The sequence below is a fragment of the Crinia signifera genome, chromosome 9 (assembly GCF_055691185.1).
Source record: "Crinia signifera chromosome 9, ASM5569118v1, whole genome shotgun sequence".
NCBI classification, from domain to species: domain Eukaryota; kingdom Metazoa; phylum Chordata; class Amphibia; order Anura; family Myobatrachidae; genus Crinia; species Crinia signifera.
Genome location: NC_139225.1, coordinates 8,180,002 through 8,196,671, shown reverse-complemented (window position 1 = coordinate 8,196,671; position 16,670 = coordinate 8,180,002). Strand labels below are relative to the sequence as shown.

Sequence of the window (16,670 nt, the reverse complement as noted above, 5' to 3'; positions counted from 1 at the left end):
TTTGAACAGGTCGGGAGGACGCGTACCGCCGCCCCTCATGGGTAATGCTGCGCTCACCACACTTTGGGCTGATGTGCATAGTGGGGGGTGTGCTAAATCGCATCGCAAGCGATTTGCATGGAATCTGTCCCTGAGGAGCTCGCTCGTAGGTACTGTCGCTGTCCAGGCTTTGGCCAAAGTGTACGGATGTAAGGTCACCTCAAGAAGTGACGACGCTGCAACATTTACAGTACTGCTCAGATCTCAACGGAAAATGATGGAATATCGCCTAAGCCGCTCCATAAGCACCAATACCGTCACCAACCGGATGTAAGAGGAACACCGTTCAAGCACTTTCCTGCAGAGGCAATGCCCACTTTAACTAGACTAGGAAAATCATTAGCATCCATAAGGATCCCCCCCCCCCCCGCGCCCCCCTTCTCCCCAGGTGGATAATGAGTGACAACGCCCGTTCTAGACCCGCACATAATAGCGTTAAACACATATAATTGGCGATCTGGCAAAATGCATCATCATCTTATCCAAGAAAACTTCCATTATGTTTCTGGAACTTTCAGAAGAACAATCCAGCACCGAGCCCTCTGCTGACAGTTCCAGAACACGCCGGAGAGAAGAGTCGATATGAAGATGTAAAGGCTGCGCGAAGGCCGAGCTGGGAGCCTTCCTTAGGTCAGATCTATAGCTGCCCACATGACAAATGAAGGCAGCTCTGCAGTGGCTGCCATGGCTTCGGAGCCTTTAAAAGACTGCAAGGCCTTCAGAAGTGAAGCAGCGCTGGTCTTTGGCAATCCATAAGTGTTTCTCCAGAGGCCGACGCTCGCTTCTCTCTGAAATATGACTCCATAAATCAGTCTGGAGAAGTGGCACTCGTGCACCTCGCCATCTATCACTGCAGTGAAGGCTTCCAGGCAGGGCCAATATAGTGGAAAGCTCGTCACATTTGGCAATGACAAACTACGTGCTACTTACATAGGAGATGTGCTAAAACTACAGAGGGGAAAAAAAATCTTGAAAAAAAAAAAAAGAAAAACACTTCCTGCTGGTGTTAGCACGCTGGAGGCAGTGGCAGGAGCGGTAGAAGCTCGTCTTCAAAAAGGCACGAAGCCAAAGCTCTTGCAACCTGCAGAAATTGGCTAAGCCTGTAGCCTTCAGCTCCTTTAAGTTGAAACATCTTCAAAGTCTTGCTATCTAACTGTGGGGCACAGCAGCTGCCACCCCAGATTTCATTCTCTCTGCTCTTGGCAGTTCTATATTCTGGGAAATGAACAGAAGAGGAAGGAGGATAGAGCGCAGAGGGAGAGCGCAAAATAAGAATGCATGGCAAGGGATGGGGGGGGGGGGGGTCTTAAATGAAAAGACAAAACGGCCTAAGAAGGAGCAGTCAGGAGGGTAGAGTTGCAGATGCATGAAATGTGAAAAACGCTACAGAAAAGTGATTGTTAGTGGTGCTTAAAGAAATGGGGGCGACTAGGGAGCTTAGAACTAAAATAGGACGGAATGGACAAAATAAGAGTGAAGGTGACCGACCAACCGAATACGGAAAGAGTAAAACGTGAGCAGAGGCGGTTTGGGTACTGATTATGGCCCTTATTCTGGTTCACTCGCAAAGGCAAATTCCTTCTCAAATGGACAAAACCAAGTGCACTGCAGGGGGGCAGATGTAAGATGTGCAGAAAGAATTAGATTTGGGTGAGTTATTTTGTTTCTGTGCACAGTAAATACTGACTGCTTATTTTTACACTGCAATATAGATCTCACTTTGAAGTAAAACCCCACCCAAATCTAACTCTCTCTGCACAAGTAACATCTGCCCCACCTACAGTGCACATGGTTTTGGCCATTTGAAAAGGAATTTGTCTTTGCGAGTGAACCAGAATAAGGGCCTATATGTAGAACGTGGTGTGTATTTTGTGGCAAATATAAAGAGAAAGTTTAGAACACAAAAAATTGTGTGTGGGGGGTGTTGTATATATGTACAAACAAAACAAAGGGCTGCCAATTTACAAATTGGTGTATACACAAGTGAGCTCCATTGCTGGTTAATAACAGACAGTCCCGCCCAGCAAAAAATAAATACAATTTAAAAAATAACCACATATAAAATTTGGAAATTGGCAGGAACAAAGTGGCTGGGATGACAACCCGCAAGTAGCAGGATGGAGGGAGCGCAGGCTGGCAAGGAGCACAAATAGCCAGTGGCAGGATGGACAGGGCAGACGGGGAAGGAACAGGTGGTGAAGGAGCACAACTACCAGGTGGCAGGATGGACAGAGCAGACGGGGAAGGAACGCAAGTAGCAGGATGGAGGGAGCAGGTGGTGAAGGAGCACAACTAGCAAGTGGCAGGATGGACAGAGCAGACGGGGAAGAAGCGCAAGTAGCAGGATGGAGAGCAGGCAAGTAAGGAGCTCAAATGGCTGGATGGAGAGAGCAGGTGGGTAAGGAGCACAGCAAGCAAATGGCAGGTGGGCAAGATGCACAACTACCAGGTGGCAGGATGGAGAGCAGGCAGGTAAGGAGAACAAGTAGCAGGATGGAGAGCAGGCAAATGAGCAGCAGAGAAGCAATGGAGACACTCAGCTGAGTGAGCCAGCAGACTGTAGTGCAGACAAGAGTCAGAAGTCATTGGGCGGTATTCAATGTGAATACTGGCGACGTGCAGCGAATCCTGTTTAGGGATTCGCTGCACATTTGCCACTGGTCGCCGCGTTCCGGAGCCTCGCCGGCTCCGGTATTCAACGAGTCAGGGGCTCGCTGCCCCTGACTGGCGAATTTGAGCTGGGGACGGTGGCAGGCAGGGAGATGGAAGTCTCCCTGCCTGCCCCAGAACATTTGTGGGGGGGGGGTGGGCTCCCTAGGAGCCAGGCAGCATAGGCTGCCCCCCAGGGGTGCCAGCAGGGGACCGGGTATATTCACTACACCCGATCATGAATATGTAATGATCAGGTGAAGTGAATATATGAATATCTAATGAGCGGCTCGGCTCCGGCCCCCTGCTGGCTGGACTGTGTAAAAAAAAAAAAAATAATTTTAAATTAAATATATATTCATGTGCTTACAGCACATGAATAAAAATAGCATGCCCCTCCTCAGAATAAATTCCGGATTTTTTTACACCAATTGTAAAAAACAAAACACTTTCTTTTAAAAGTTCACATTCCACTTCTCCATAAAAAGATAGCGATTGCTACTCGGTGAATCATGGCGGAAAAAAACCTTCAAATGTATTCGCCATCTGGTCATTGAATAGGGTGATTCACCGTTTTAGTCAGAAATTCGCCGTACAGCACAAAATCGCCATAAAAACCTGGTGAATCAGCCTCATTGAATACCGACCATTGTAACAATAAAAATTTAAACCGCCTAAAATCACTGTACAATGGCAATGAACCTATATCTTCTGCCATATGTGAATACTGCATATACATCAAGCACATAAGAAGTAAAATAAGTGCGGGGGCCTATGTACACAAGATATAAATCTCTCCGGCCATGAATAGGCCGGCAGACAATGCATGTTAATGAAACCCTTTGAAGTTTCCATAGTGTTGTACTGCGTAACACAAACGCTGTCCACAAAACTGTTCAGACAATGAAATGTGTCAGCGATTAAAATACATATGTATATATAGCCCAGATGCACAGCTGTCTCCCTGGGAGTCTGGGAGTGTCGTGCAGGACAGATCCAAGTGCGGAGAAAGGATTGTCTTTATTTTATATTTAAATTTTTTTTTTTTTTTTTAATTCTTCAGCAAGTATTCAAATTCTTCTTTCATTAAGCTTGTTTAATTAGAATCCAGCTGCTAATTTGCAAGTCGATACCAGAGGCTGCAGGACAGCCATCCTTTGAATACGGTCCCTGTGATCTACTGTACGCACACACTGCCATCCTTCAGTAGCCTCCGCAAGCTTTTCTGACAATTAGTGCAGGAGAAGCCGTATTGATCTTGACAGGGAAAATATTAATCTTCTTCCCATTTTAATGAACCACACTCTTCAAGGGGGTTTATGCTCGCCGTGGCAACTCGCGACAATGGGTAATCTTGGCCACATGCCGCATAACAACGGAATGCAAATAGGGTTGCTTCTGTCGGAAAAGGTACCACTTTGCCCTTCACGGAGGATATCAAAAAAAGTTACCAGTTACCCCTTGTGAGGAGCAGCAGCAGCTATTGTTACACGGTTTAACAGCCAGACACGGGAACAATGGCTTCATGGCATTCGTACGCTCTTCCTGGATCAACACTTCCATGAATCATCTTCATTACCGTTTTATTAGTCTCAATCAATTTTCTCAGGCCGACAGACAGCGCAGAACTGTTTAATTAAGCTGCGTCTCCATATCCCAGCCAAAGCTGACTGGTGACAATGACATTTTGGCTGCAGTGTTTATTTTTGTATTTCTAGACATTTCTGCATAAAATAAATACTTGAGCCCCTTAGGCATCTGCGTGTCCAAGTGGAATAGAAATTACCGCACCTGTGAATAAAGGAAGTCACTTATGTCCGCTAGGTCAAGCACGGGTCCACCCTGGTGCCGCTTTAAGAACCATAAGCCACTCTGCTTCCTCGTATTGCTTGGTACTCTCACATGTCAAAAAGTTGGCAAGAGAAGTTTGCGCTAGTGAAAGGAGCCATATTTAACTGCCTGCATGGTTTCCAGCTCTCTCATTTGGCAGATTGAGCTTAAACTCTCAGCCTCAATTTATTCCATGATTCTGATACACCGCTGGGGGGGGGGGGGGGGGGGGGGGATGTAACCTGACCGGAACCGCTGAGAGTGATCAAAGATCTTCAGACAGCACTGCAAACTATGCAGACACACGCCACTCCTTATGTGCCCCTATAAACCCGGTGATTTCAGCCCAAGTCTAAAATGGATCAATTAGCAGCAACTCAATGCTCAACTCAACAGTTCAGCCATTGTTCAGGCCAAGCATCAGAGTGGGGCAGAAATGTAATCAGTGACTTTGTTGTGTGATGCTTTCTTGGTACCCAGCAGGTGGCTTCAGTAACTCAGAAACAGCTGCTCCCCTGAGATGGTCACACACACAGCAGCCCCCAGAACTTACAGAGAATCCTGCGCAAAACCTGGTGAGCAACATAACAATGAGATACCAGAGGAGGACGACGCCGGACTATTCCTTATACCCATGCACTGCAGAAGACAGTTACACAGAAGAACTGCAGAGCTCTTATACACACGAAGCGGATGCACTGCAGGAGCACAAAACCACATCCGCTTCACACCTGATCGCTAAGCAGGACACAAACTACAGGCTCTCAAAACTGGACAAATATATATACCCACCTGGTATCGCAAATGCAGAGAAATCTGCTGAGAAACGCATGTGGATGCATCAGAATTTTTAGTAAACCTGCCGCGAGTCAGTGGTTCAGGCTGGCAGCGGAAGAGTTATAGGTTTTTTTTTATTGTGTATAACACCACAGCCTACACAAGTATCGCCAACCATGCACATCCCTATATGGCCACCGCCTGCCCATAATCGAAGGACTACCTCCACAAAAACAAATCCAAAAAGGTCCATCTAAAGCAGAAAAAAATGGGACGAGTGGAAGGATCTGAGTGACGGACACGGGCTGAACGGAGAGCTACACAAATGGGTCAGAACATCTCCTAAATGACAGGTCTTGTGGAGTGTTCCCATTATGCTATGCAGTCGTTAACATCCACCAAAGGTAGGTCCAGGATAACCACTTCCAGTGCATTGACAACAGTGTCTTGGGCAACCAAGATAACCTGCCTGATCCTACTGTACGGAAGAGCTACTAGAGCACAAACTGGCACTCGCTTATGGATAGGATTAAGGATTTGTCTTCTTAAACATATCTATGCCCAGTTCTACCTCTCCCTGCCTACCCCATTATTGTCTACTCTCACATCGGAAAGCCGCACAAAGTAAAAGCGCCAAGCTACTTATCGCAGGGTGCCTGCGAAATTGTGCTGTACAAAATACACCTCCAAGAACATGGAGCGGAGAAAGCCATATGTACTACTGCAGAACAGAACAGGCGATCTGCCGCCCATTACTGCCGAGTCCCCCTGCAAACCGTCACACTGCAGCCATTACCATATTGACTGGTATTGATCACTTCTGGTATGTGTGACAGCTTGTCTTCATGACGTGACTTAACTGAGTGGTAACAATTGCTCACAGGACTACTAATTTATGTGGTCAATAGAAGATAGGATCTCAGCGAGGCGGATATGTATTATCATTTCAATTCTCTGCTGCCATATCGAACAGACTCTATTAATAATTTTACTAAGCAGAGGCCCCAAGGATTGGATTTCTATACTTTGTTTCACCCTTTCGCTGCCACATTCTCTATTGTGTTTTTGTGGACTTGAATACATTGGCACCCTATTGTTCCCTATTCACTTATAGCCGTAGTAAAAAATGTATCCAAGTGTAATAAGCCAGGGGTCCCCAAACTCCGCCAACAATCCAGGTTTTAAAGATAAACATGATTGAGGTGACTCAAGACACGAAGGCAATTAGATTTAACTCATGTAGATCCTTACAACGTAGACCGTAATGGCGGAGTCTGGGAATCTCTGTACTCTGCCACTGGAATGATTACGCTCAGAGATGGGAATCATAACACATGATAGTTGGGTTATCCCAAAAGAGGGAGGGGGGTGATCAATGTGACCCATATCTCCAGGCAGAAGGAGACGCCGCAAAGTAGATCCCCCTTCTAAAGCGGTTCTGTAAATCATCCGTAACCATGTTCAGCCTTACGCTAAATGGAAACTAATACAGTATCACCACTTGGCTATTTCTGCATTGACGTTGTGCATAGTAACGGGGATCATCACCTACCAATGACAATATAGGTTTCTTTGTAGCCTGCAAATTATGTAAATGGTCTGTACTACTTTGTCCTAGTTTTGGTTGATCGGTCGACCAAACTTTTGTTTCTTGCACCGTCTTGTTCTTACTTCTCCATCCATGTCGGTGTACAGTTAGACTATAATAGTGTCCTGAGCACTGCGGGGGGATGCGGCACACTAACTGGGGGGGTCTATGTTCACATAGCAAAAAAAAAAAAAAAATGTAAACCCATGTTGACCTTTTACTGTGTCAACCTTTTCCATGTTGGCCTTTTGTCAAAGTCAACCTACTGTATGTTGACATTTTTTGTTGTGTCGACCTTCTGCCTGTTGACCAGTAGTGGTTGACCTAATTTGACTGTCCCTCTCATGATCCACACACCTTTGTCTTGGGAGCCTGACACCCTTTCGTACAGAAGCCAATGAAAATGTAGGATCTCATTGTCCTTTCATTTCATCTCAGTTTGTTACACTAGATATGTACACACACGGAGATAGAAGTTAGAGATTAGATAGACAGATAGTGACACAGATAAAGCAAGTAGGAATCCACTTTTTGGGAAACACATAATAGTCCGAGTTTGCAGGAGATGTGGGATGCTGGCCAATATCTGACTTTCCCCTTTACAAAGCAGTTTCTCAAACTCGGTCCTCAGGACCCCACACAGTGCATGGTTGGCAGGTCTCTTTACAGAATCACAAGAAATAATTAGCTCCACCTGTGATCTTTTAAAATGTGTCAGTGAGTAATGAGTGGACCTGTAGGGTGACCTGGTAACTGTGTGGTGTCCAGGGGACCGAGTTTGAGAGCCCCTGCTCTACAATAAATGGTTTTGCATTGTAAAGAATTACAGCTTGATAAAACAACAAGCACATCTGAGATGTTCCGGCATCCCGCTACACTGGAAATCTCAGACTATTACACATACCCCCTGTATTTAAAGACAGCCCTCTATAAACAATTACATAGCAATTCCGTCAGTTACTAGCTACGTCTGCGGTTTCCTTCTCGGCACTAAACATTAAAGATGCGCAACACCCCCCCATGTGGAGACTGCTGCTACCCGTCAGTCATATGGAGCCTGTTACGGTGATGGTATTGATCATGGTTTCAGTCAATGTGACCTATTGATCCTAGAGACGGGACTAGTAGTCAATAGAATAAAAATAAAATAAAAAAATAACACATTATCTGCACTCCAAACAAATATTTGAAAATCTAATCAGTCACGTACCTCCATGTCTGGTGTGTAGCGGTCTTCAAACACCGCCATCGCAGCCAAGGACCCGGAGCCTGCAAAACATTTATACATATTGCTTAACACGGCCAACACAATTGCTCAACATTTCACAACGGGATCTCTTGCAGCTGAGGATTTCATTCTCACGCATCAGTGTATTCTACCAGATCAGTTGTCTGTACACATAACAATTCGCACACGTGTGAATGATCACAAGCGATATCAGCAAGAAACCCTGTAGCAAACACTCTAACGGTCCATCGTAGCGCAAGCTCCTTGTGGTGTTGTGCAACAAATCAGAGATCAAATATTCGATCATTAGCTTGGTGGTGGCAGAATCCTATGTACTACAATATACGGTATGAAATGGATCATCGACATGTGAAAAGTGACAGTGAACAGTTCATTAAAAACTCTGCATAGAATGTATTGCAACAAATATGGTATTAAGGGGGGAAATTTGATCAAAATTGGAGAATTTGCCGGTAGCAATTAATTTATAGACTGACGATGAAATTGCGAGCTAGCAGCTGCTTGTCCACATTGAGGTAGGTACTTCCCATTCTGTTTATCCAGCTCCCCTAATCCCGCAAAAATAATTTGTATTGCACTATATTGCGGCCATCTTGTATTATGTAATGGAACCTCCAACTGGAGTGTTTCTATGACACTTCGAACACTTTACCATATAAAGACCTGCCCGTGCAGAAGTGTTCATGCAATATACCCTTCATTTAACTCCTCTATCTAGATCTTTATTTTGGGTACTTGTTTAGTTTCATGGCAGCAGATATCGCATGCGATTTGCATAAGATTCGATGTGCGATGTATAACAGGTTTATTACCTGTTCATAACCCCACTATCCACTACGGCATGGAGTTTATTTTATATAGTGTGGCGAGCGTAGCGAGCCACCGAGGCCGAAGCGTAGCGAGCCCCGCGGGTTACTTTACATGTATTCCGTGGTGACCGCACGCGGAATACATGTAAAGTAATCCAAGTCCGCCCACAACACTATATAAAATCATCTCCATTCCATAGTGGCGTTATGAACAGGCACTAAATTGCATCGCACATCAAATCGCATGCGATATATCTGCCGCTGTGAAACTAAACGAGTACCTTATTTTATTTATTAACAGTTTCTTATATAGCGCACACATATTCTGCAGCGCTGTACAGAGAATATTTGAACATTCACATCAGTCCCTGCCCCAGTGGAGCTTACAATCTATATTCCCTACCACATGTACACGCACACACAGACATTCCAGGGTTAATTTTTGTCGGAAGCCAATTAACCTACCAGTATATTTTTAGATTGTGGGAGGGACTGTTCAAATAATCTCTGTAAAGCGCTGCGGAATATGTGTGCGCTATATAAGAAACTTAATAAATAAAAAGGCTGCATTCATTCCTAATGGACATTGGATCCAGAGGTGGCCAGTAAAACATGGACTGTTGGTAGATCTCGAGGACTGGTTTGGCCACACCTGATCTATGCCGTCTCTGTCCTGTACAGCAAGTGGTGCTTGAAAGCATCATGCACAAACAAGAGCTCTCCAAAACACATAGAGGCCAGAGACTATAGGTGCGTACACACGGATAGATTTGGCAATAGATCTGGGCGTTCCCGACCCATTGAAACGTCCAATCGATCATATCGTTCCATGTGTATGAACGATATATCGTATGATGCGCATACCCACCGGTCATTGGTAGAGGTTGATGATCTTTCCTGCATGCAGAAAGATCAGCAACCAATCGTTAGCGATGTGTACCAATCGTTTCACATGTATGCAGGATGAACAATTTGGTAAGGCTGAATGACTGGCTCCCTCTCCCTCCACCATCGTTAAAGATCAATCGTTCATGTGTAATCGTTTGTACATTCGTTCATCATTTGACACCAAAGCGTTGTGCAGGAGTTCAGAGGAAATGGTTAACTAGATTGAATCGTTGGCCAAATCTATCAGTGTGTACGCACCTTTAGAACTCGACAAGACCACCGAGGCACGTGTAAGAGTACTTTGTGCGAGTACTCAGGACAGCGTGGCTTGACCATAAAGGACATCCATCATAGTTCTAGATGTTACAGATATCACAAAGCCCTTCTGTACAAGCCTCCACCAACTGGAGCGATTGCATTTCTTTATTTTTTCTGGTTACCATTTTTCTCAACCCTAAACAGAAAGACTCTGATTTCGGAGCGATCGCTGTATACATTTATGCAAGATTGACTGAAACAAAAATTGTACACCAGCAGAAAATCAATGGAAATTCTCGTTTGACTGAAGCATTTCTCCAGAACAGGTGACGGGGCTATTTTTTAGGGGCATTTAATGCCCATTAGCAGAAAATAAAAGTGTGCCTAAATTTCCCCCATGTGTGATATTACAACAAATGAAATGAACAACGAGCGATATCAACACAACCCCACCTACAAAAAGCAAAATAAATAAATTTCTTATGTATAAGGGAGAGAAAAAAAAAACTATTCAGCACTATCAAATATTTCCAGCTCGCCTTGTTAATCGTTTTACGAAGGGGGGAAGAAAACAATAAAAAATCATTTCAGACGTTGTAGTAATGTGCCGGAATGCAGCTGCATTGGCGAGAAAATAAAGTTGCGTCTAATTTTTTATTCCAATTAAAAGATCCCTCTGGCATTTATTACTTTTTAACTTGTTTTGCATAGCTCGATCTATTTAGCTGGGTCACGGAGAGAGCTATATTTTCCATTTAGGATGATTTGTGTGCATCGCTTGACCACCTCAATGGTTTAACGCGAGGATAGAGGAGGCGATTAAACTGTTTCAAATGAGGAGTCCTGCTGATTCCATCAAATCTGCAGAATGTATAATGGGAGGAGAGACGCCGCCTGTGACAGCGCTCCGAGGATATACAGACTAGCCCGGTCTGAACCATTTAAGGAGGCCCAATTAGAGATCAAATTTAAAGGGTAGGGACTGCGGATTTACAGACACAAATCAATGAGCGCGGTAATCCCGATGAATATGACAGATACTGCCGTTACAGGATATCGCTGCGGTTTAGGATCATTACCCTTACATAGGCTCATACATCACCGCTTGAGCCAAAGCAGGCTTTAACTGGGTACCAGGCGATGGCTTGTCCTACATGCAGTGGGCAATGAGAGTCTATTATAGCTGGTGTTATTTATTCTGTGCATGACTGACGGAGGCTTTGGGGAATTTAAATGCAGGTCCAGCAAAATTTATACCAACAAAATACACTTAACTTCTTGTCTGCCAGAGGGCTAAAGCACATGCAGCCAAGCATTTGTCTATTCGTTTTAGTGTACAGCTAATCAATGTACAAGGTAAAGGTTCGTTAATAATTCAGCAGGGTGTCCTAATTGATAAAAGCAATGTTAGATTCATTTCCTGTGTGAAGCTCCCCCTAGTGGTCTGTTTGCATAAACTAGATATAAAAAAAACAGGCATTAAACGTAGCGAATCCCTGCATGCAATACTACGCGCCAGTGCACTGTAAAAACACAGGCATCAAACGTAGAGAATCCCTGCATGCAATACTACACGCCAGTGCACTGTAAAAACACAGGCATCAAACGTAGCGAATCCCTGCATGCAATACTACACGCCAGTGCACTGTAAAAACACAGGCATCAAACGTAGCGAATCCCTGCATGCAATACTACACGCCAGTGCACTGTAAAAACACAGGCATCAAACGTAGAGAATCCCTGCATGCAATACTACATGCCAGTGCACTGTAAAAACACAGGCATCAAACGTAGCGAATCCCTGCATGCAATACTACACGCCAGTGCACTGTAAAAACACAGGCATCAAACGTAGCGAATCCCTGCATGCAATACTACACGCCAGTGCACTGTAAAAACACAGGCATCAAACGTAGCGAATCCCTGCATGCAATACTACACGCCAGTGCACTGCAAAAACACAGGCATCAAACGTAGCGAATCCCTGCATGCAATACTACACGCCAGTGCACTGTAAAAACACAGGCATCAAACGTAGCGAATCCCTGCATGCAATACTACACGCCAGTGCACTGTAGACTTTTACCCAAGCTACTCTTTCTAGTTATAGCTTCTTGCTTAAAGTAATGAATTGCACTTTAGCATTTGCTACAATGTATACATTCCTGTTTATATACAAACACCAGTCCTGGTTTCTTCCAAAGCTAGCAACACAATTGGCAACTCCCCTTATAATAAAAGGCTCCTCACCTCTATTGGGGGAATTCAAGTGTTGTGTGCGCCGTCGGTGACCACAAGTGTTGCTCCATTTGGCAGCGCACAACCACCAGCGCGACATTGCTATTGTGTTGTTAAATCGTTTTGACAGGCTGGTAACTAGTGGCATTGTTAGAAAACAACCAAATTGGCACATGTGGCTGTTTTGAGGATGGGCCAAAAGAACCACATATAAATGCCTGATTCAGAGATGTATGTGATGGCGATATTGGGGCCAACCATGCATGCGCAAGGGCCACGTTGTGTGCACCGGGGGGGGGGGGGGGGCAGGTTGAGAGAGAGCCAGTGATCACCACTGTTCTGCAAAGATGTCCACTGTATGTGTTGACAGCTCCCTGGTTCTTGTCAGCCATGATATTTACTACTAGGAAAAACAATCATTATGCCCACACCCAAAACAATTGATGGGTCGCTTAATGACTGCATATCATGGACACATCATTGGCGCAATGTTCATCATAACTAGACATCACCAATATTGGGATGGAGTAGGGACATCTGTGGGGCCACTAGAGAGGAGGGGGGCCCTCATACACATTACATGGGGTTCTGCTCACAGGAAGCCACAGGATTACCGATCGGTCTAACAGTAGGATTGGACAGAACTCTCCACACTCTGCATTCCATTACCTTGTACTGAACATTCCATCTTCTGCTGTTGGGAGCCAGTGAGTGGGCGTGTACCTGGAGATTGCTTGAGGGATTGCCACCTAATAAAGGCACCATACACTATGAGACCTCCTAGGGAAGAAATCTCCCCCCCAGAAGCACCCAGCAGCTTCCCAGACATCAGGATCACATACGATACATCATATGTGGTCCTTTGGCATATGATGTATCGTTTGCGATCCCAGCAAGGGCTGCCGGATCCGATACATCTTGATGGCAGCATTGCGAGCCCCAGCTTTGATCCGATAGACACGGGGCCCGAGCATCAAATCAGATTTCTCGACCCGATGTCTCGGAACCGGATGAAAAGGGCCCGTATAACATTAAAGCATGGACACCATAAGGCAGAGAGGAGATGTTCTTTCGACCTATGATAACATCCCATCTGCTTTTTGCCCTTGCGGTCTCGGACGGTGTAATGGTTAGCATTACCGTCTCACAGCGCTGAGTTCAGTTCCCACCATGGTCCTAACTGTGCAGAGTTTGTATATTCTCCCCATAGTTGTGTAGTTTTCCCCCCACAATCCAAACATATACTGGTCGGACAATTGGCTCCCAACAAATTAACCCTAGAATGTCTGTGGGTACTTGTGGAGTATCACGGCTCCCACGACCTTCATCGTATGCTGATTGTATGCTAAAAATCGCATCGCATACGATCAAATTGCATGCGATGCGATCGCACCCGATTTTGCACTGAAATGCATCAGAATGCATTGAAATGTGTATTAAACTTGTGAAATGCCCCCAAATGCCATTTTTCATAGTGCACCACCCCCACTATCAACGTCAACCCGAAGCGAGGCAAGCGCAGCGAGCCCGCGAGGGGCGGCGGTACGCGTCCTACGACCTTTTCATACCCCCACTATCCACGTCGGCGTGGAGTTGAGAATAGAAAGTGTGGCAAGCGCAGCGAGCTACCGAGCCCAAAGCGTGGCGAGCCCCACGAGGGGACGCGGATAGCTTCACAGCTATCCGTGTCCCCTCGCGGGCTTCACAGGTATCCGCGTCACCTCGCTGCGCTCGCCACACTTTCTATTGTCAACTCCACGCCGACGTTGATAGTGGGGGTGGTGCACTATGAAAAATGGCATTTGTGGGCATTTCACAAGTTTAATACACATTTCAATGCATTTTGATGCATTTCAGTGCAAAATCGGGTGCATTCGCATTGCATCGTATGGCATCCGATGCGATCGCATACGATTTTTGAGCAAAAATGCTAAAAAATCTGTAAAAATCGTATCGCATCGTATGCCACTACATATGGCATACGATGCCATACGATGGGAGCCGTGATACTCCACAAGTACCTGTCTGTGTGTGCGCGTGGTAGGGAATATAGATTGTAAGCTCCACTGGGGCAGGGACTGATGTAAATGTTCAAATATTCTCTGAACAGCGCTGCGGAATATGTGTGCGCTATATAATAACTGGTAATAATAATCTCTGAACAGCGCTGCGGAATATGTGTGCGCTATATAATAACTGGTAATAATATTCTCTGAACAGCGCTGCAGAATATGTGTGCGCTATATAACAACTGGTAATAATATTCTCTGAACAGCGCTGCAGAATATGTGTGCGCTATATAATTACTGGTAATATTCTCTGTACAGCGCTGCGGAATATGTGTGCGCTATATAATAACTGGTAATAATAATCTCTGAACAGCGCTGCGGAATATGTGTGCGCTATAATAACTGGTAATAATATTCTCTGAACAGCGCTGCGGAATATGTGTGCGCTATATAAGAAACTGTAAATAATCACAAAAGCAAACAAGGTAGCAGACTAGCTTTCGAAGCATTTGCTTCAAGCAAGCTTACATATATATATATATATATATATATATATATATATGCAAAGTAACACTGGTAACCAACTTTCATCAATATAATTGTTATCGTTATCGTGCTACAGTAATTAGATCACTGCTCTCCTCATACTTTACACATATGCAATGTGTGTACTTACATCGGGTTAGAAAAACAAATATTTGGGAAGAAAAAATAACTATGCTAAATGAATGAAATGAGGATGAGAGATCACTGTGTATTAAATTGCCAGGAACAAAATTTCAAGGATATAAAACTACGTCCTGCCAGAACTTACCGTTTTACACATAAACAAACAAATCTCAAAAATATCAACCCGATAGGTCTCATATCATATACAAGCACAACCAATGATCACATTGGTCTCAGGAGGAGAACCTCTCTGTCCGATAAGAAACCGTTCTCTCATTTTAATGCAGAATGAATTCTCCTATGCTAGAAGGAAGATGTATTGTAGAGCGGGGCTGCCTAAGAGCCATCATTTTCTAGCAAGCAGGACCTCTTAGCCACAGAGCAGGGTGGAAGCACCGTCCCTGCACCTTATCATCTGTCAGTGTCAGATCGCCTGACAAGGTGCTTATTCACCGACTTTCATTGCTATTCAATTTGCTGCTTTTTTCCCAGCAACAAATCCGGGAGCCCCCATCAAGCGGGGATCATTTTTCACTTCTGTTCTTGGCTGCAAGGCCTGGTCTCCCGGTGCTGCTACCTGCTCTGCGGGACCTGCCCTGCCAATGTCTGAAGAGCTGATTTATGAATATGAAACGGAGCTGGTGCCCGGGGAACGGCTGCAGTCACTGGGGACTGGCGGAACACGTCCTCGAGTTGCTCGCTTAAAGTGGCTTTAATTGTATGCATGCATTTCATTACAGGGGCCTGGTCGGGCTGCTCCTGCAAGACAGGCAGAGCAATCACACAATCTTGCATCGTTTGCTCAAAATCCAAAATTTCGCCTTTGTCAGCACAAACAGTTTAATTTGATGTTTTCACTCCTGAGTAAGCACGGAGCACCTCGTAAACCCCCTTGCGAGACGTAAGAAAGCTTTCCATCAGCAAATGGACTCTGGTGTCAGTTATTATTTCATAATAACATACAAAACTGTTTTCGCAAAAATCTGCTCGCTCACCATTCATTTTGTGGTCGGGTTTGTGGAGCGGGACATCCTTTTGTAACAAGGCAGGCAAATCCATCAATTATTTACAGTGTGTGTAAAAGGACTTAGAAGCGCACTTTCAGATTGGCACTAATCCATGGAAGTCGGAACGCTCGCTATGAATATTAATGCTACTAGACGCTGGAGGAGCCTGGCATTTTTTGCACAGGGCCCGGCACAGAAAAGGTTAAATATTACAACCTGTACACATAAAATGGCATTTTATTGGGCATTTGGAATGGTCTAGGTGCTGGCCAAATATAATTTAATAGCTTTTAAGCAGCAACAAAAACGACCCACAAGCCAGACACTGATCGTTATGGAAAACTGTACAGCATTACAACTAGTAAATGCTAAATAAGACAATATAGGAGGCTCAGATGCATCAATGGGGAGAACAAGACCAATTAGAAAATGTATACATGTTATATAATTAGAGGTTGGGTTTTTTTTTTTTTGGCAAAAACATCCTAACTCTTAAGGTGGCCATACACACGCAGATTTATCTGCAGATCCGGCTGGTTGGAACAAAAACATGGTTATGGATGAGAGCAAATGACAGTTGATCATTTGCTTGGAAATGCTGGAAAACTGACAAACTGTCACTCATCCATAACCAGGTTTATGTTCCAACCAGCCAGATCT

General features: G+C 44.8%; 1 protein-coding gene across 1 annotated transcript in view; it reads right to left on the bottom strand.

Annotated features, from left to right (window-relative positions):
• Positions 1–16,670, bottom strand: part of PSMB7 (proteasome 20S subunit beta 7) — a 49,842-nt gene that overhangs the window by 5,774 nt on the left and 27,398 nt on the right. The window contains exon 6 of the mRNA XM_083160998.1: positions 8,094–8,152. Coding sequence (XP_083017124.1) covers positions 8,094–8,152 — 59 coding nt within the window. The remainder of the gene's footprint in view (positions 1–8,093; positions 8,153–16,670) is intronic.